Source organism: Notolepis coatsorum (assembly GCF_963971535.1).
Source record: "Notolepis coatsorum genome assembly, chromosome: 5".
NCBI lineage: Eukaryota > Metazoa > Chordata > Actinopteri > Aulopiformes > Paralepididae > Notolepis > Notolepis coatsorum.
The window spans coordinates 58,123,210-58,145,304 of record NC_140169.1 but is presented as its reverse complement, the minus strand read 5'-3'; the positions used below and the strand labels follow the sequence as shown (position 1 = coordinate 58,145,304).

The 22,095-nt window shown below is 44.2% G+C and overlaps 1 protein-coding gene across 1 annotated transcript; it reads right to left on the bottom strand.

The window, feature by feature from the left end:
• Positions 1 to 7,553: 7,553 nt before the first annotated feature.
• LOC311228211 (uncharacterized protein) lies at positions 7,554 to 21,568 on the bottom strand (the record flags this gene model as incomplete). The annotated part of the gene is made up of 4 exons (XM_084314122.1): positions 7,554 to 8,509; positions 9,324 to 10,795; positions 19,598 to 19,981; positions 21,520 to 21,568. The coding sequence occupies 4 exons, from the start codon at positions 21,566 to 21,568 to the stop codon at positions 7,910 to 7,912; spliced, it is 2,505 nt and encodes an 834-aa protein (XP_084170248.1). The 3' UTR covers positions 7,554 to 7,909.
• Positions 21,569 to 22,095: the final 527 nt, after the last annotated feature.

The window sequence follows — 22,095 nt, the reverse complement described above, 5'->3', positions numbered from 1 at the left end:
AAACACCTTTCATTTTTTTTTTAATAAAAATAGAATCAAATAGTTTGACCATGTTTTTATTAGTTATTCTTTAGATTGAAGTTGAACGAACGGCACTGGAGACATGGCATAATACCTCTTTAATAAAAGCTTTTAAAAGCTTAGAATCCCATATCATTGTTCATGATAAATAACAATTGACCATACATAAAAAACCAAATGGAATTAGTATTTGTCCAAATCAAAAAAAATATATATTATACTGGGGAAAAGGCACAGCATAAGAAATATTTACCCAGTGGTTCCCAAACTAGGCCCCACTTGGGTGTAGTTGGAAATATTTCCGAGCCCCACCTAACCGTGTCCCCAACTAAATGTAGGCTAGAATAAATTTTAGGCTACAAACATGCCATTTCCTCTACTACCAACAAGACGAGATTAACATAACACGACAAAGAGACAATACATTTTATTTGAAAACGAACAAAAGCTTGCCAGATGATCCTGTGGCCTAATAATTAGGCCTAATTAAAATGCAGTTGTAGTAGGCCTACAGTAGGCTACTTCCCTGAGATGATTTCTTTTCATTCAAATAATAATAATGAGCCTGCAGTACTTCCCTGAGTAGGCTAGTAGAGTTCTTTACATTCAAATAATAATTGCACTACTTCCGTTGCTCGTCTTTTAGCCGTTACCAGAAACGTAAATTTTTGTTCGATTCCTCTCACAAATTCCTCTCATGCAGCGTAACGTTACGTCTCACTCTCTTCGATTCACACTCATTCACTCATTCGATTGGACAACAGCTAGCTAGCCTGAAACACAAACTTACAATGGTTTTACAATGGACCAGGAGGACAATAACACCTTTTTGTGGCAAAATGTATATTTAGGCTTCTGAATGTGCTCTGTATATAAGGAATAACAAACGACAGTCAATACATTTTTGTTGACGAAAATATGAAAGTGACGCGTTTATCAGTTTTGGTAGGCTAAATTAATATAATTCTTTCTTTTCTTTCGCGCCCCCCCACCTGCAGTACCTCCGCGCCCCACACTTTGAGAACCACTACTACGTCATCGTGGGACGCGGCGGGGGATAAACGAACAGAGTCGGGAGCCGTCTGGTCTCGAGGGGAGCGGCTGGGTGGCGTGGTCTGTAGAAAGACTGCGCACCACAAGGAGGGCGGGTGCCGTTGGCAGTCGTTTAGGGCTGCAGGCGGCTGAGAGACGGGGGGAGTGAGCGTGAAATAGGGCTGGGCGATATGGCCAAAAATTTTATCACGATTTATCACGATAACATTTTTCATATCATTCAATATCGATAAATTATCGATATTTTTATTAGTATTAAAAAAAGATTTTTTAAAATGATTATTTAAAGGGCGGCTAGGTGGTGCAGTGGGCAAGGCGCTCACCACCAATGCAGGAGACGCTGGGTTCGAGCCCAGCTCTCCGCATTGCTATCAGCTTGGCTGGTCGTTCATACTAATACAATTGGCAGTATTAGGGGGTGGGAAGCTGATGGGTGGGGATCGGACGTTGTGGACAGCGACTCCTACAGGTTGGTTGGTGCGCCTGCGCAGCAGAATCAGGAAGCGACGAGGGCGGCGTGCCCTCCAAACGCAGACCCCCGACGCTGAGAGATCACGCTGTACAGGTGAAAAGATGCGACGGCTGCTTCCTCGAGTACCGGAGGGGACACGTGATGCAAGGCTTAGTCCACATTGCAGCCGGCTTGTGGGAGGCATGGCCTAACAGCGTTCGAGACAGGGGAGGGTAGAATTGGACGATACGAAATTGGGATGGGAGAAAAATAGAAAATGGGAGAAAAAGTAGATACAAAAAATATATATATTATTATTTAAACAACAAATGTATGTTTATTTTGCAGCAATTCTTTGTCGTCGCCGCCTTCTTTAGTGTTGCATCCCCTCACACTCCACTTCTCAGGCTGCAGCTGGTTTAAAAGCGAAAGTAAACCGGCTTCTCTGCTGGCTGTGGCTCCAGGGGAGTTGAACAGTTCTGGCTCTGCTAGTTTCTTTTCTATCTTTTGGCGCTTTTTTGGTGGACAAACCACCGCGCACATGTGCACCGTGACTCACGACTGGAGACTAGCTCTGCTAGCACACATAGCCTACTGTGTACAGACGGTTTCAAACTATTTTAAATTAGAAAGCAAACAAAATAAATGGACAAGAGAAAAATAAATCTCAAATTGGTCAGTATTGTCATTTGGACAAGCAAAGCCGTTACTTTAAGTTGCAGGCAAGAAAGACAAGTCTGTCCACCACCTCTGGTTTTAAAGCTGCCCTGTTGCAGGTCACAATAATTTATTTTTATTAGTTATTTTTATTATCTATTATTAAAATATATTGCGATAATTATCATTATCGTTTTATCGCCCAGCTCTAGCGTGAAATGTTACAGTCGTAGGGCCAGCTAGCGTTAGGGACGGGGGGGAAATAGGTGCAAGCCCGGCCGTTCTCTGAAAACCGACAAGGGACACTCTTACTGCTGAGCTGATGAGCAGCCCCACTACCACCACCATTTTATCGCGTGGCTTTTACAGTGTTGATTTGCAGAGTGGCAAACGGTTAAATACTCTGGTGGGAGGGTTAGTGGTAGCGGGACTGGGGAGCGGGCGTCCTGACCTCATGTGACATGAATCTTATATAATAAAGTAGACCCGTTGATTTTATTTTATATTATTTTTCCGATTTTTCTCCCATCCCACTGTTAGTCGTTATGCCAATTCCCAACCCCCTTCCTGGTTGTTGCGCACCCCCCCCCCCCTACTGTTGGTCCGGGAGGCCGGAGACTGTCACATGCTTTCCTCCGACGCATGTGCAGCCAGCCGGCAGAGCCTGGCCGCGCAGATTCTCACCGGGAGAGTGTAACGTGTGGAAGGTCGCACTACCTCTCTCCAGATCCTACCCTTGCTGAGCAGGCGCCCCGATCGAACTGTAGGGGTCGCTGTCCACAACGCCCAGGACCCACCCACGGCTTTCCCTCCCCCTAACTCAGCCAAAGAGTTAGTATAGCGATCAGCCCGAGCCAAGGCAATGCTGACTCTCCGGGAGTCGAGATCGCAGCCTCTTGCATTGGTGACGAGCACAATCTCCGCTACGCCACCTGACCGCCCCTGTTGATTATTTATTCGTTATTCGTTATTATTCGTTTTAACTCAACTCTGATCGTGTTTGCCGACCATGTTTTTCGTCTGGTGAAACACAGGACTGATTGTTAGAAAAACACGTTTCAGATTCGGTAAAATAGACATATGTACCTTACCTTAGCCGGCCCGGGAAGGTATTCCAATAAGAATAATTCCAAGTGATCGCATCGCCATTACCAGTGTGTCTATACACATTTCGATGGTCAAATACGCTTATGCAACGGAATTCCGAGGTGGGCACTGTGCATTTGTCCCAGCAGGAGGGGCCACTAACCTAGGAGAAAATGAAGTGAAGATGACCATCAACCCCCAAGCCATTGCAGTTCAGACATGGACGATACTGCCGCCTGGTGATAGTCGATCAGAATGCAGTTCTAATGTGTGGGGACGTGCCTAAATGATGCAGATCACTCCCGGCAGGTCTGTAGAGCGGGGATCAAAGTAAAAAGATCAAACGATCCAAAAACGTATTATCTCGTTTTTGGCACTGAACGGTTGGGGCCCAAAAAACGTAATATGTCGTCTTTGGCACTGAATGTGTTAACTTCCCCTGAGTTTGCTCTGAACAGGTTAAATCTGCATTTTGCTATGATGCCCCTCTAGCTCATGGAATTAACTCCAACAGGCCTTAAAGCTTGAGATTCTCCCCTCTGTTGCAGAGTTTAAAATCTTGATCTCCATCCTTTGTCAATCAAGTTGTAACTTTTTATTGATTTGTCATCCTTGCTTTTTGCCTCGTCTTGTTATGATTTCATATGCTGTGTGAATTCTTTTGGTGCTAATTTCTGTACAGTATGTACTCGTAAATGAGGGAAACCTCAGTTACCTTTCGATATTAAATGAAATATCTATGGTCTGTCAAAATCAACACTGGTATTTGTGAATTTTTAAGGCCCACATCAAGTGCTTCCCTGAGCCTCCCTTTTCATTAGGACACACTTAAAAGGGGAACTATTTTATAAATAGCCTTTTCCAGTGTTTAGCATTGTTTTCTAGCAATGTGATGTTGTACCAACACCGTCTATGTCGCAAATTCAATTTTTGGCACATTCCTCCAGTTCAGATGTAAACTGTGATACGTTTATATGAGTGGAAATAATGCGGAAGTGGTTTCCCTGTCACTGACACTTCCCCAAAAGAGAGAGGGAGACAGACAAATAGAGAGAGGAAGAGAGAGGCTTTCATACGGTGCACTCGTCTCAGAGTAATCTCTCCTCTGTCTCTGCATGTGTCGTGAGTCGAGCCACTCACACACACGCGTGCTCTCGGAGCGCTCTCCTCTCTCTCTCCCTCCCTCCCTCTCTCTGTATCAGCACTCACGTCAACCTGTTGCAAAATATCATAGCGCACGCTCCCACGCGTATTCCGAATTGTGCAATAATATTCACGGGGGTATATATTGTCATTTGAAACAAGTTACCAATGCATTGTCCCGTGGGATTATGCCCCCGCGGCAAAATGAATTAGTCCTCTCTATCTCTCTCCCCTAAAAGGTATCTGCCAGTATGCAATGCAATGCAGTGGGTGACTGTCACTCAAAGCGCATTGCGAGTAAGGGCGGAGCCCAGCCAAAAACAGCATGGAATCTTGAAGGGGAGAAAGTGCTGCTCTACAGTACTTGATTAGAAATACAAAACAATGATTTTTTTTTAAACCGTACAGATGTGTTCCATAGACTCACAGGAATTGTGTAAAATTGCCCAAATAGTGAAAGAAATAGTAAGATAGTTCCCCTTTAAACCTCAACTCATTGGGCGCCATTCACGAGAAAAGTCGGGTTAACTCGCCATCGCTTGAGCGCCAATCACGAGAAAAGTCGGGTTTTAATCACTATTTATTTTATTAGCTATTGCCATTCATAATTCATCGGGCAGCCTGTGCATACTGTTCTGAATGTGTCTGAGCTGGCAGACGGGCAATACCGCCCTCTAACGCCTTCGGACGCTATTGCACTCCATTTGAAACAATGTAGTTTTTTTCTGGGCCGAGCTGAGCCGTGTGGGCGGGGTTTAAATACTCCGGCAGGACAAGTGCCTTACAACGATGCATCAACTAGCCCCCCCCTCGTTCATATGCAATGCCGGACAACGTGGGACGGACCTCTGCGACCAGTACTTGGAATGGCGATCAGATCATTGGATTATTTCTTTTGCATTACATCAGAGACAAGGTAAGAACACTATATATCCAATCTTGCGTTGATCTGATCTTTTTTTCTCCCGCGATCGAAGCCGTCTGTGTGGACTGTGTGTGTGCTGTTTGCCGTTGGTGGCGGGGGGGGGGGGGGGGGGGGGGGGGGGGGGGGTGCTCCAAGCCCCACCCATGAGGAGACATAATAACGATAATCTAGCATTGATTTCAGGAAGATTCGATAATCAGCCGAAAAATGACAACGTGATAACTCAATCTGTTTTGTGCATGTTGACTGGAAGCAACTCACTGACAATCGACGGGTGTATTAGATCTAGTGATCACGATATATCGGCCGATATGGCTGTTTTTTTACACATCGGTATCGGTCCGATATCAAGATAGAGCCGATATAATTGTATTTTAATTTTTTTTATCTTTTTACATGTTTTGGCCTTATAGTTTCAAAATATCTGTCATTTCTGAAAATAAGTAAAAAAAAAAAAAAATGTTTTGGAAAATAGCTCTTTATTTGATTATCATAAAAAAGTGTTTTCTATACAGAGATATCGACATCTGTAAATATCGGTATCGGCCAGAACAGCAATATTAATATCGGTTATCGGTATTGGCCACAATTTTCACATCGGTGCATCACTAATTAGATCCATAGCTATAATATTTCATATAGTTTTAGCACTCGCAAGTTTAGCTTTCTCCCCATTGAACAAAGCGATGGCATTCTACCCAGACGGTAAACAACGACCCCTAGCGCTGAATGAGTTAAAGAGATCGAGGAGGTGGTGCGATGAACCCAACTACGTAATAGAGAGAAGGCAGAGATAGGAGCGGCTAAACACAGACTTGAGAATATCGACTGCAGTTGCAAAGCATAATAAAAGGTGCATCTTCGGTCTACTTAACTCTTTCAGTGCCACTCACGAGATTTCTCTGGTTTTTTATAGGTGGTTGCGTGCCACTCACGAGATTTCTCGGAATTATTATTATTTTTTTTTTTTGCGATCTGAAAAATTATTGCATCACCCGAGCCTACCCGAGTATAGCCGAGCTGCGCCGGTGATCACTGTGGAAAAAAGCGCCCCCTGTCGTCTCCCAGATGACATAAGTGATTTTGGAATGGACTCAATGAAAATGAATCGGGAAAAAAATCCGGTACTCCACATTTTCCAGTTCACTGATCCAGCCGGGGTTACCACAGTTCATTCTGGAGCCTCAGATCCCCGCGGATCATGGAGGTCTACAGTGTCGCGTTGGATCCATACACGTATCGATTTTTTCGAATGGTGATCAGGAATTGGAATATACCAGTTGGATACCATCTGATGTCAGGTAAGGACTCTATGTTATCAGTGGTAGGATAATCGGAGTAAGTTTGATGAAGTTATAAGCTGTTTTGTGAAATGTCTTCTTTCGGTTTCACTGTAAAAGTCTGTGAGGAAATCAACGGAGCGATTATCAGTGCGCGGCCGTAATGTGCTTGCGTGCACGTATAATATTGATCATCTAGCGTTTATTTGAAAACGATTAATAAAAAGGCCGACGAATATCAACGTTGTGGAATATTCCACTAAAAGACGATTTTCATAGAATGCTCCAGAATGAGCTGTTTTTTATATCAAAACGGGGGCTTTTCTAACTGCTCTGAAACGGAAACGACGCGATAAAAAAACAATCTGCCTTCACAGCACTGACTGGAAAATAGTCTTTGATAATGCGATGGGCAGATTAGACACATAGCCATAATTTAAAACATAGATTAGGCGATATTAACGTTAACATTGGCGCCGATGGTGGCATTCAAGCGGTAAAACGGAAAACCAGGCGTGGCACTGAAAGAGTTAATAATAATAATAATTAATTTAATTTATATAGCGCTTCTCAGTAACCCGAAGTCACTGACAGTAGTCGGGAGCAAGAGTACAAACAAAGAAACGAAAGCAAAGAAACAAAAACAACAAAGAAACAAAAACAAAAGGAACATGAGACCATGGGGGGAACAGGGGAGTAGGGCTGGACGGTATGGTCTAAAATTTATATCACGGTATAATTTGAAGCATAGACGGTAACGGTATATATCACGGTATATAAATTTATCTTAAAATGTCTATATAATGCTTCTGAAGGGGTAAAACACTGGCAGCTATTACTGTACTCTTGTATTACTAGGACATATTTCACATAGTACAGAGGTATTTTAAGAACATTTATTGTGCAAAACTGCAATAGAAAAATGCAAAACCTTTCCTCAAGTTAGTTCCATCTCTGAAAAACACTGTTTTCATTAAATACAATCAAATCAAGCGGCACAAAGTGAAAATAAAAACTACAGCAGGACAGGAGGTTTCTTTCCCTCAAACAACTCAAACACAATACAACTCCAACATAACTTAACTTTAGTGTACATGTTTGACAACGTAGAGAGAGCGAGAGTGTGATGTAATAGGTTTGAGTTTGAGGTTTGAGCTTCCTAAGATGCCGTAGGTGATGATGTCACACCAGGATTTGTCAACACACAGAAACGGGAGCAGCCCGATGGATAAAGCTTTTCTCTCTTCCAGAGCTGCAAATTTCTCGATGACCTTTTTGGTGAAGTCCGGAATGTCAGAAATCAGTTTCCTCTCGACGGAAACCATGGCGTTCAGCTGCCGCCCGTTGCGGAGGTGAAAGTATGTACTTGTACGTAAACACTGCTTTTCTCTCTTCCAGAGCTGCAAATTTCTCTATGACCTTTTTGGTGAAGTCCGGAATGTCAGAAATCAGTTTCCTCTCGACGGAAAGCATGGCGTTCAGCTGCCGCCTGGGCGCGGGGCTCTTCAGAAAGGCCTCGATCCTGCCCCGGGTGGACAAGAGCCTCTGGGACTCGGTGCACATGGGCGTGGTCACGTGGATCTTCAGCAGAGCCACGGTCTCCGAGAACACGCCCTTCGGGTTGTTTCGGGTGAAGTGCTTCAGCATGGCTACGGCCCGACCGCCGCAGGCCCGCAGCTGCTCCTCCTTCTCGCCGCCGTAGACACGGGAGAGTTCCGCCCGCAGCTTGAACTTGTTCAGCACCGGGTAGGCGTCGACGACGGCGCAGAGGGACGCGTCGGGGAACTCCGCTCTGTACCGCGGGAACATGTCGGCGCGCAGCAACGCGGCGGTGTGAGCGTGTCCGTTGAAGGAGAAGAGCTCCTCGGCGTGGGACACAATGACGTCACACACCTGGGGAGTGACAACACAGCAGCTTTACAAAGGGGATTATGGGAACTTGTGTTTCATTAGGTCACAGACTGAGATACACATGCAGGTCTTATTCAGCTGACCGCTCTTCTTAATCAGGGTAACTGCAGGTTTCAACAAGTTCAATTTAAGACCTTTTTTTTACGATTTTCTTTTTACGTTTTTTTTTTCTTTCGTTTTATCGCTTTATTACTACTGGGCAGTCCAGTAGGGAGAGACAGAAGAGAAATGGGAGACAGAGTGGGGGGAAGACATTCGGGAAATAACAACGGATTCGGGAACCGAACCCGGGTTGCCCGTGTCGCGGCTGAGCGCGCTATGTGGTTCGCCACTGGGGCGCCCCGATTTAAGACCTTTTAAGGCCTTTTTTCTAATACCACTTAGAGCTAAATTTAATACCAATTTCACAACCATACAAAATAAAAATAAAAAACATAGCGACACAGAACTGGCAGCTGCACTTTAACAAATTTAAATTCTTGCACGTTCCATCCAAGCTCTCGCCAGATGCACCTAGCTCCCGGTAGCCCCGCAAAAAACAACAACTTGGATACCCAAATCTGGACCGTAGCATACAGCAATAGTCTTGTATTTAATTTGTCCAAACGCTTACTCAACTGAAAATTGCAAGCAAAATTGCAATTACCAAATTAATGTCGAAATCAATAGCTTTTTGATCATAAGTACATATTTTATTATAAATAACCAATTTCACACTAATGTTCCAATACTGTACCACCACTATACCACCAGCAACATGAATGAACAACAAGCCAATACATGTGACGTCACTCACCTCTGCAGCCATCGCCTGGTAATCCAGTTGGTCCTGCTGTACTGGAGACATCTTGCGTTTAGCATAAAGAGAGGGAACGGACGTCTTAATCCCCCTCATCGTTTCTGTGAAGCTCTTCAGGACGACCTGAGGAGAGACCGTATCCTGGAGCCGTCCAGAGAGAGCGTCCACATGCGGCATGACGGCGTGGAACAGATCCAGGAGGAAGTCGAACTCCTCGTCCTCCAGCAGTCTCTGAAACACTTGCGCCTCTTGCACGGTCTCAGGACGGAGCGGCTCGCCGCTGGACACGATGAGCTCCAGGCAACGGGCCATATCTTCCCTGTGCTCGGACACAATGTACACGCCGCTGCTCTGGAAGTCCCACTGTGCGGGGACGGATCCCGTGGAATGTTGCGCGATCACCGCACGGAGCACGCTCGCCGTCGCGGGAGAGGAGAAGAAAGCGCAGAGGGTGCTGACGTTGGAGAAGAAAGCACTGATGGATGGGATGCGGCTGGTCACCTGCTGCATTACTGGACCCACCTGGTACGTGTAGGAGTGGTCCTGGTGTGCATGCGGGTAAACATGGGTGACACCCCGAACCTCGCGGGTTCTGGCAATCTCGTCCGTCCCCGTGTTCTGGACGGGGATCAACTCGACGTAGCGGTACACGAGCAGCCATTGGCGCCGCGCGGAGAAGACGTTCTTCTTGTCGAACTGGAACGACAGGAAGTCGGCGCCACCCATCTCCGCACGGACGTGTTCCCGCATCACGGACAGCATGCAGTCCAGCCAGTCGTCGATCACGGACGCCTTGGAACGGCCTCTGAACCCCAAGAAACACTGCATGTGGTGCAGGATGGTGTCAAGTATGACCACAAAGTCTAGTAAACCGGAAAACGGTCCCGTGCTCAGAGACGTGTTCGTTTTGCTGCTGCTCTCCGGAGCGAACACGACGGTGCCGCCGGACAGCACGCAGTCGGTCATCCTGGATAAGATGCAGCGCTTCGTGGTCACTTCCTCGTTGTGCTGCTCGAAACTGACTGACTTCCCCTGCGGAGCAGAAGCCGACTCCTTGTCGAACTGCATCAGCTTGAGCACATTTTCCATGTGGCCCCCATGCCGCTCATGTGCCTCTATTCTTGCCGCTAAATGTTCCATATCGGTGATCCCCGCCACGGTCCATGCCGGGTCTGTGCCCACGGCCTGGAAGAGCAGGCATGGGAAGCAGAACAGAGCCCGGTCCTGGCAGCAGCCGGTGAGCCAGGACGTTTTACCGTACAAGCACTTCGTGAAGATCTTCATGTGCTTGTTGCCGTCTGCCGAAAGCTGCCATATCTCCAGGGCGGGTCGATCGGGCCCCAGTATCGTCACCAATAACTTGTCTTCCCACGTCCGTTGCAGGAAGGGACGTTTCTGCAGGGATTTGACTGAGATCAGACGGGACGGAGCTCTTCCCAGTGCCTGTGAGGTGCCGGCAGTTTCAGCGACTAGAAGAAGAGGGTAATAGGGCTGTGAAAATAACCTGTTAACGCTACACATTTATTTGACGCATAATGCATGTTACAAAATTAGTTTTTTTGTGTAATTATAAAAATATACAAACACTCAAGTCATACCAGTTCATATATCAAGAAGAAAAAAAATGTCATTTTGGTGACAGATTTTTTATTTTTGTTTTCAATTCAGTCAGAGTGGGTTTGTTTAGTTTTTATCGTTTAAATTAAAAGGTTAAAGAATGTGTTGCATACACCTCTCTACCTGCATAAATGGATAGAGCGGGTCTATTCCAGGCAGGGGCGTAGCTCCAGATTCTGGGCCCCATGAAAGAATGTATTTTACATTTACATTTAGTCATTTAGCTGACGCTTTTATCCAAAGCGACTTACAAGTTCTGTACGACAAGACAGCAAGAAGGGTACAACTCTATCAGCTGAGTAACAATGTTCATCAAGTGTTGCGTGTTACAGTGTAGGTTAGTTTATTAGGACAAGTGCATGACAGTAAGGTTAGTCAGGGTTAGATTTTTTTTTCTTTTTTTTTTTTTAATCATTTCAGATAATGGTTGAAGAAGTGAGTCTTTAGTCGACGGCGAAAGATTGGACGGGATTCGGCTGTCCTAACTAATTTGTAGGCCCCCAGTGAATGCGAGCGCGCGCCAGCGGAATTTTTTTTAATTTATTGATGAAAACGCATAAAATGGTTTTTACCTATACATTCGGATCAGCAGTTCAGCACCTGCACTGTTGGTGGGTGAGCCTAGTAAAGGATGTCGCATTGCGTTCATCTTCAATGAATGGACCAATGCAATAGTCTACCAAAGCCCCCCCCTCTCTCTATATATATCTCACACACACACACACACTTCAGAAACAAACATAGTATCAATGAGAGCATCAATAATACACCTGAGTGATGTCTAGTTAAAAAAAAATTAAATAAAAAAATGTGGGCCCCCCCCCCCCCAGTGCTGGGCCCTTGGAATCATCCTAAGCTACCCCCCCCCCCCCCAGCTACGCCCCTGATCCAGGTATAGAATAGAATAGAAATACTTTATTGAGGTGTCGGATGGGATCCCTACTGAAATATAAAGTACAAGTTCCAATGTTCACCACTGCTGTATTTACCAGGGCTTGGCACAGCGAGCGGTGCACATATAATCCCCCATCAAATCGTCAACCAAAACGAATTTTTGATTTCCTGTGATAGAGTGCCTAAAAAGGGGAATTGTGCCTTGTTGGAACTGTACATAGCCATATAATATAATATCTACATCCCGTTATCTGCAAAGCACACTTTTTTAGAACTGTATATAGTCATCTTGCTGTTATTTTTCATTTTCTCATTTCTCAAGCTCCATGCCATCAGGGACAACCCCTCCCACCCACTATACTGATAGAAGGAGCATGTTCAGTGCTAGACTAAGACTCCCAAGATGTAGCACTGAAACAGCACAAGAAGTCCTTCATTCCGACAGCCATCAGACTTTATAATGCATTTCTCTCCTTTCTTTCTAAAACACTTGAACGTGCTGTATCCAACCAACTTACTGCTTATCTCTTACAGAATGACCTCCTAGACCCCAATCAGTCTGGCTTCCGGACTGGCCACTCCACAGAAACGGCCCTCATTGCGGTCACAGAGGCACTTCACTTAGCAAAAGCGAAAGGCCTCTCCTCTGTCCTGATTCTCCTAGATCTATCTGCAGCCTTCGACACAGTCAACCATCAGATCCTCCTCACGGCCCTCGCAGGAATGGGAGTGGCTGGATCTGCGCTGACATGGCTGACATCATACCTCAACGACCGCTCCTACCAAGTGTCATGGAGAGGGACTCTGTCGGCCACCCGCCCCCTCCGGACGGGTGTCCCCCAGGGCTCGGTCCTAGGACCCCTTCTCTTCTCCCTCTACACTAAATCACTGGGTAACATTATCACGTCTCATGGCTTCTCATATCATTGTTATGCCGATGATACTCAACTCTTCCTCTCCTTCCCTCCCTCAGATATCCACGTCTCTGAGCGGATCTCGGCCTGTCTGTCCGACATCTCCGCCTGGATGACGACCAACCACCTCAAACTGAACCTAAGCAAAACAGAATTGCTCCACCTGCCGGCCAAATCCTCCCCCCTGACCGACCTCTCCATCACAGTCGAGAATGCAGCTGTGACCGCGTCCCCGAACGCCAAGAACCTTGGTGTTGTCCTTGACGACCAGTTGAACTTCTCTGCTCACATCGCAGCGACAACCAGAACCTGCAGATTCCTCCTGAGCAACGTCAGAAGGATACGCCCCTTCCTGACAAAAGAAGCCACCCAACTCCTCGTCCAATCAACAGTCATATCCCGCCTCGACTACTGCAACGCACTGCTAGCTGGCCTCCCGGCCACTGCCACCAAGCCTCTTCAACTCATTTAGAACGCAGCGGCTCGCCGGATATCAAACCTACCGAAGTCGGCCCATGTCACCCCACTTCTTAGGGACCTGCACTGGCTCCCCATTGCTGCACGTATCCGCTTCAAGGCCCTCGACCTAGCATACCGTGCAGCAAAGGGAACCGCTCCCGCCTACCTCCGGTCAATGGTCTCTAACTACACACCCTCAAGACCCCTACGCTCTGCATCTTCTGGCCGCCTCAGACCTACTCCTATCCAAGCTCCCGGAGGGTCATCAAAGAGAAGCCGCCTATTCTCAGTCCTTGCCCCACAATGGTGGAATGAACTACCCATCCCAGTTAGGACAGCCGAATCCCGTCCAATCTTTCGCCGTCGACTAAAGACTCACTTCTTCAACCACTATCTGAAATGATTATATAAAAAAAAAAAAAAAAAATCGAACCCTGACTAACCTTACTGTCATGCACTTGTCCTAATAAACTAACCTACACTGTAACACGCAACACTTGATGAACATTGTTACTCAGCTGATAGAGTTGTACCCTTCTTGCTGTCTTGTCGTACAGAACTTGTAAGTCGCTTTGGATAAAAGCGTCAGCTAAATGACTAAATGTAAATGTAAATGTCACTGTGCCTGTGTATATTATTATTATTGTTACTGTATTGTGTTTTGTCTTGTTTCATGTGGGAAAAGAAAAATAACGAAAAATGTTATCACAAAAAAAATGTATACCTTCCTGGACATTTACATTTTATTTTGCTGTATATTGTCTAGGGCTGTCTTAAATACTTCGAAGCTTCGCTCGATGGGCATGGGATTCGAATATGAAAATAAAATTGAATATATTAAAAAGAAAATTAAAAGATTATTTTTTTTGCAAAATCAACTCTGCCTCTCTTTGTTAACTACAACAAGCAATGCTGTTTGTTATTTAAGATGAGGTTGGACTCGGCACTGACAGATTTGTGTTCATTGTGCTGCTTTTATAAAGCCTCAAATGACGGCTTACAATATTTCATGAAAGCAAAGTGTTTCGTTTGTCTAAGATTTAAAAAGGTTTAAACTTTACAGCACTGACAAAGTGAAAGTGCTGTACAAGTCCCACAACATTAAAAAAAAAAATTAAATACAATTACAAAATATATATATGTTTATATATATATATAATTTTTTTTATCTCGAAGCTTCAAATTAAAATCGAATCTCGGCCCCGAAGCTTCGAATTCCAAAAAAGAATTCGAGGGTCAGCCCTAATATTGTCGGACTGTATATTTCAGAATGTATATACATATTTTAGAATGTATATCTCTGACTGTGTATTTTTATTTTATTCTTATTTTTTACTTTTGACCAACTAAATGTTCATCTGTGGTGCTGAATTTCCCTCTGGATTAATAAAGTACTTCTATTCTATTCTAGTGACCCTGTTGTGCCAGGTGTCTTTATTTATTATGGATTTATTCCCAACTGTATTTGGACCGGGTCACATGCAGGAGGGTCTACCGGCTAGTGCAAGACAGTCCACTCTATTCCATTTATAAAGAGTAATGAAACCCATGGCCATCTTGCTTATTTTCCACCTATCAGACTCTCCAAGAATGTATGTGAAAATACCTCACTTTGTTACGGTAAAAAGAAGAATCACAGATTGGGGCTTTAAAGAGATACAGCTGTGCTGCAAGAGAGAATGAATTGATTGTCAAATAAATTCAATCAATCAAAATTACATACAATACCGGTACACACATGTACATGTACATATACACATATCACATATAATCTAAAATCGTCGAGGATTAAAACACAATAAAACCTTACGGTTTATTTCCATTGTGGTCCTCACAATGGACAATGGACAAGATGACTAGTATCCACCATGCACAAATAAGACAATAACAATGCAATAACACAAACAAACACAAAGTCTACAGCACACCCCCATATATCATCATCCTACGCGACTAAGCCATTTCTTCATCTCTTTTAAAAAAATTCCTTCTGAGACAATAATTTTTATGGACACTGGCAGTTTGTTCCACTCATAGGCTGCAGAGTACCGAAAGGTATTTTTCCCCATTGAGCTACTAAAAATGCACAGTTTGATATCAGTTAAACTGCCCCTCGTTGCATAGGAGTGTGTGTCCCTAAAGCACATAAAATAATTTGAGAGATATGAGGGGACCCTATTATACATTATTTTATGGGTAAGGCCCAACTTGATTTGAATAACCCGTTTTTCCACTGGGAGCCAATTAAGTTGATTAAATATGGCTACATCCAGGTGAGTGCGGGTAGGAAGCTTTAACACTACAGTCTGAAATTTATTTTTAATTTTCTGGGGTGCACTACTGTACCAGAAGGAGGCAGCATAGTCAAAATGACTCTGTATCAGGGCACCTGACAACATCCTAAGTGTTTTTCTATCCAACATAACCGACTTACGTGCTAGGAATTTGGTCCTTTGGCTTATCCTAGCCAGGGCTTTCAAGGCCATAGCCTCCCCTGTGAGACATTCGTCCAAGGTGCATCCTAAATATATTACTGAATCATTACCAGCAATGACCGACTCTCCTGCCTGGATCTTCAGCCCTGGGGACCTTCACAGCTTTATTTTGGATCCAAAAAGTATGGCCTCAGTTTTACCAAGGTGGAGAGACAGCTTATTGTCGGCCAGCCATGTTCCCACACTCTGAAGCTCCTTACTTAAGGTCTTCTCTACCTCTCCTAGAACCAACGCTCTAAAGAAAACTGCAATGTATAGAGCCATAACATACTGGAATAGGATCCCATTACATATTATACGGACGGAAAACAAGGAAAGTTTCAAAAAGAAACTCAAAGGAGCCATAATCCGGAAGGAAATTAATATATGTCATGCATGAGTGTAGCTGCAGCCATGTTATCCAACATTTCTTCTGATTACTTTGTGTGTTTTTTCTTTTCTTTTTAAAGGTATGGTGAAATTGATGTTTTAGTAACATTGATGAGCATTCTAAAAGCAATTCTTAAAAATATTCAATTTTAAAAACAATCTTAAATTGTATTTAACACTTTCACTGCCACTCACGAGATATCTCGGGTTTCCGATAGTTATGTTGAAAGCCACTCACGAGATTTCTCGGATTTTTTCTTTTTTTTCTTTTTGCGATCTGAAATCATATTGCATCACGCGAGCCTACCCTAGCCTACCCAAGGCCCGCCGGCGATCAGATGTGGAAAAAAGCACCCCCTATCGTCTCCCAGATGACATAAGGGATTTTGGAATGGACTCAATGAAAATGGATGGGGAAAAAAATCCGGTACTCCACATTTTCCAGTCCACTGATCCAGCCGGGGTTACCACAGTTCATTCTGGAGCCTCTGAGACTCGCGGAATCATGTACTGCACTGCACACACGTTGGATCCATACACTTATCGATTTTTTCGAATGGTGATCAGGAATTGGAATATACCAGTTGGATACCATCTTGATGTCAGGTAAGGAATCTATGTTATCAGTGTTAGGATAATCAGACTAATTTTGATGAAGATATAGGCTGTTTTGTGAAATGGGCTCTTTCGGTTTCACTGTAAAAGTCCAAGAGGAAATGAACACGGCGATTATCCGTGCGCGGCTCGAATGTGCTTGCGTGCACATATAATATTGATCATCTAGCGTTTATTTGAAAACGATTCATAAATAGGCCGACAAATATCAACGTTCTGGAATATTCCAGTAAAAGAAGATTATCATAGAATGGTCTAGAATGAACTGTTTTTTTTACCTCAAAACCGGTGCTTTTCAAAAAGCTCTCAAACGGAAATGAAGCGATAAAAAACCAATCTGCCTTGACAGCACTGACTGGAAAAGTATTCTTTGATAAGCGACGGGCAGATTAGACACATAGCCATAATTTAAAACATAGATTAGGCGATATTAACGTTAACATTGAAGTGGACCGTGGCATCAAGGGGGTAAAAAAAAAACCCGGCGTGGCACTCAAAGTGTTAACACTGTATTTTGTATTTTGTTTTGTTTTTTTGTTTTCTGTTTCTTTGCTTGCATGTAATTTTAGCCATCTTAATTGTTAGTTTCATTGTGTATTGTATGTTGAGTACTGGCTTTTAATAATTCTGTTTTGCAATAATTGTTTTTGTATGTTTTTTTGTGTGGACCCCAGGAAGACTAGCTGGTTGCCATGGCACCAGCTAATGGGGATCCGTAATAAAATCAAATCAAATCCTAGGTCTTTGTGAGACACAAGAATGGCGGAATCATCGGCGTATAAAAACAGGTCAGACATACAGGCAGATTTCATGTCATTAATATATAATAAAAAAAATAGTGGCCCTAGCACACTCCCTTGAGGCACCCCACAGCTAACATTCTTGGGGGAGGAAAAGGTACCATTTATATCGACCATTTGGGTCCTTCCCGAAAGGTAGGGGTTTACCCATTCAATTGACAACCTGCTGAAGCCTATGGCCTTTAATTTCATTAGCAGGATGCCATGGTCGACCGTATCAAAGGCCTTTTGGAGGTCGAGCAAGACCATTCCACAAAAGTGGCCTGTGTAAACCTCTTTTCTGATGCGGTCCGTTAAATAGAGGAGGCATGTTTCCGTAGAGTGGGATCGTCTAAAACCTGACTGAAGTTCAAATAAAATATTGTGACCTGTTAACCCTTTCTCTGCCACGCTTATATCCATCAATGTTTGATCACTGCCAGCTCTATTTGTCTATGGAGATGTTCACCTACTTTGCAGGGCTATAACTTTTTAAATTGTATTGCTAAATTGACATTACTATGGCCCATTCAACATCGATTAGCTATTGTTCAGGGTGTAGGAACGTTTTACTTTTTCATTCACACATTCATACTAAAATACCGTCCAGAGTATAAATATGTTTTTATCGTTTTCTGCAGTAATTCATAGAACGTGAGTTATAGCCATTTATGCATATATTAGATCATCAAATGCAGTTTGCTAGCGATTGACGTCAGATTAAAAATTTCAATTGTACAAGGTCCTAAACGTCATGACTCATCATCTGATGTTGACCGGAGGGGGGGGGGGTCGTTTATAATTCCGTGGCCAACGTTAAATCATTATGTAGTATGGGTGATATATAGATCAGAGCAGTTTGTATAGAAAATGGTCAAGAAAAACGCTGAAACTCACCCCAGTCTCCTCTTACCGTTGGGTGATGAGTGGAGCAAAAAGTTCGCTATTATGGGATGTTGATCTAGATTAACCATTTCCGGGTTGTATAATAATTAAGGCTGTCAAATATATCGCGTTAATATCGCGTTAACTCCCGATTCTATTAATGCCACAAATTTTTTTAACTCGAGATTAACTACATTTTTTTTTTTTTCTACTAGACTTCACTCAGGTGTATTATTGATGCTCTCATTGATACTATGTTTGTTTCTGAAGTGTGTGTGTGGTGTGTGTGTGTGTGTGTGTGTGTGTGTGTGTGTGTGTGTGTGTGTGTGTGTGTGTGTGTGTGTGTGTGAGATATAGAGAGAGAGGGGGGTGAGAGAGATGAGGAAGGGGCAAAAGAGAAAAAGAGCTGGGAGAGTGTGTGTGTGAGGGAGAGAGGGGGGGGGTGTGATTAATCAGCCCTTGTGTGTGTGAATGTAACAAGTTCCTAACGTTTTCTTTCCCCTATTATTTCATGCACACTTTATTCATTGTTTTAAATTATTATTTTCTTTTAAGTTATTTTGTGCATCACTCTGTTTTGAATTTGATGCAAATTTGCAATGCATGAGGGTCATCCTTTTGTGTTAAATGGCTGCACAAAGCAAGCATTTGTTGACTCGCATGTTGATAAGAGTATTAAAACTTGGAACTTGAAAAAGATCTGTTTAAGGTAAAAAAAAAAATGCGATTAATTTGCGATTAATCGCGAGTTAACTATGGACAATCATGCGATTAATCGAGTTAAATATTTTAATCGTTTGACAGCACTAATAATAATATATACGTCCAAATAACGTTGTTTATTGAGTTATGGCAACCGATCGATTATCCAGTGTGTCAAGATGGAGTCCTGCGAGCGATAGCGAGTGGCCGGACGAAATATGGGTGAGCACCACTTCCGGCCGCTCACTTCCGGTTTTGGCAACTCGCCGATCGGCCACCAGGTGGCGGTCTTGAATCGTTGGAGAGTTGAGAGGAGATCTACAGCACCCGTCAAGTCTCCGTGGGTGAAATATGATTGCCATGACAGAAATATTGATCTCAAAGACGCTGTACGACGTCATTGGCACATTACGCATGGCGTAGAATGATGTCGTAACACGTCATTGGCGATTAAAGGGTTAAAAATGCATTAATCTGCTCGTGAATAATCTTTTCCATGACCTTGGATAAAACACTTAAAACTGAAATTGGTCTGTAGTTACCCTTTTCAGATGTTTTTCCCTTCTTATGGAAGACAAGAAGATTAAATGTACTGATGTCCTGGTGGTCTGCAGGCTCCTCCTTCAGCCCAGTGGAAACACCCTGGTGGTCTGCAGGCTCCTCCTTCAGCCCAGTGGAAACACCCTGGTGGTCTGCAGGCTCCTCCTTCAGCCCAGTGGAAACACCCTGGTGGTCTGCAGGCTCCTCCTTCAGCCCAGTGGAAACACCCTGGTGGTCTGCAGGCTCCTCCTTCAGCCCAGTGGAAACACCCTGGTGGTCTGCAGGCTCCTCCTTCAGCCCAGTGGAAACACCCAGTGGAAACACCCTGGTTACATATCCATAATTCCTCTCCTGAGCCTCTTCTTTTTTAATGATCAGCAACGAATCTGGGGCAGAGAGAGAGAACAAGTATTTATATTGGCATTAAAATGTAGTTGTGCACTTTATGAGTACACCCATGCACGCAAAGCGATGGCGTGTTGCAAGCACTCCTGTCTGTGTGTCGGTCTCTGTACCCGCCATAAATGGTAAATAAATGCCAAATGGCTGCATTTATCCAAAGCGCCTTACAATTTGTTCCTCACCTTCACCCATTCACTCACACACCGATGGCAGAGGCGACCATGCAAGGTGCCAACCTGCTCATCGAGAGCAATTAGGGGTTAAGTGTCTTGCTCAAGGACACTTCAACACGTTGCCCGGGAATCGAACCTCCGGATTACCAGGTGACTGCTCTACCTCCCGTAGACTGCACTGTCACCCCATAACTCCTACAGTTCTGATCCGATATGGGTGTAACTCAGCACATAGGATGACTGCAGGCCCGGGACAGTTTCATGTTTGTAGGTTAAGTATTAAATGTTTGCTATTGGTCAATTGTCCTCTCATCTTGTTATGATCAGGAAATGCCCCATGTGAAATGTTTATTATAAGATGATAAATCTAGTGATCTATGTATGGAATCCATAGTTTTTTCCCGAGCAAATCTCTTAGTTAGAAGATTGTATTAGCTGGGTAACCTTGTGTTTTATAAGTGAAGTATTTAGAATGTTTGCTATTTGGACAAACGAGATGGCTGGTCTAAAGTAGGGGCAGACCACACGTTAGGGGGCAGACCACACGTTAGGGGGCAGACCACACGTTAGGGGGCAGACCACACGTTAGAGGAAGGAGGAAGAGGAAGGAGAAGACGACATCAAGATAAAGAGGCGGGCGGCTAAGTGGCGCAGTGGGCAAGGCGCTCCACATTGCACCCGGCCTGTGGGAGGCATGGCCAACAGCGTTCGAGACAGGGGAGGGTAGAATTGGACAATACGAAATTGGGGAAGGGAGAAAAATAGAAAATGGAGAGAAAAAGTAGATAAAAAAAAAGATAAAGAGGCGGCTGGGTGGCGCAGCGGACTAAGCGCTCGTTAATAACGCAAGAGACACTGGTATCGAATCCGGCTGTCAGCGTTGCCCCCGGCTTGGCCGGCCGTCATACTGGCTCGATTAGCAGAGTCAGCGGGAGGGAAGCCGGTGGGTCAGGGTCTGGGTCGTTGTGGACAGTGACTCCTACAGTTCGGTCGGGGCGCCTGCACAGCTAGGGAAGGATCTGGAGGGAGGTAGTGTGACCTTCCACACGTTACACTCTCCCAGTGAGAGTCCGCGCTGCCAGGTGAAAAGAAGTGGTGGGCTGGGTACACATGTGTCGGAGGAAGCATGTGATAGTCTCCGCCCTCCCAGACCGACGGTAGGGGGGTAGAGTGCGCAACGACCAGGAAGGGGATTGGGAATTGGCATAACGACTAATATTGGGAGGGGGTAAAAAATGGAAAAAGGGGAAAAAAAGATAATTAAAAAAAAAAAAAAAAAAGAGAAAGAAACAGAAACATGCTGGAGCAGAGGAAGGAGAAGATCACCAAGATAAGAGAAAGAAACTTACGGACATCCTGGTCTATGTGCTCCTCCTTCATCTCAACGCACGTATCCATGGGTGGATCTAGTGTGACCTGAGCCTTTACTTTATTAATGACCAGCATGAGGTTTCCAGGTTGATCTGAATAGAATAGAAATAGAATAGAATACTTTATTTATCCAGAGGGAAATTCGGCACTACTGATCGCTCACAGTAAATAGTAAACATTTAGGTAGTGAAAAACAAAGTCACGAATAAGAATAAAAACAAGAATAAAGAATAAAATATGGTCCGGGATATACATTCCGATATGTATATACATTCTAAAATATACAGCCAAAAATATACAGTAAAATGTACAGTAATAAGTGTCAAATTGTAAAATGTCGATTTAAAAAGTAAAAGTCCAGGAAGATTATGCCAGATTGTACCGTGCTCAGTGATGCAGTGAGGCACAGTGATGAGTTATAAAGTCTGATGGCTGTCTGAATGAAGGACTTCCTGTGCCGTTCAGTGTTGCATCTTGGGAGTCTTAAGGGGTCCCCACACGGCGACCGATTTTAGCCAGGCGACCGATTTTTTTAGCGAGCCGACAGACAGAAT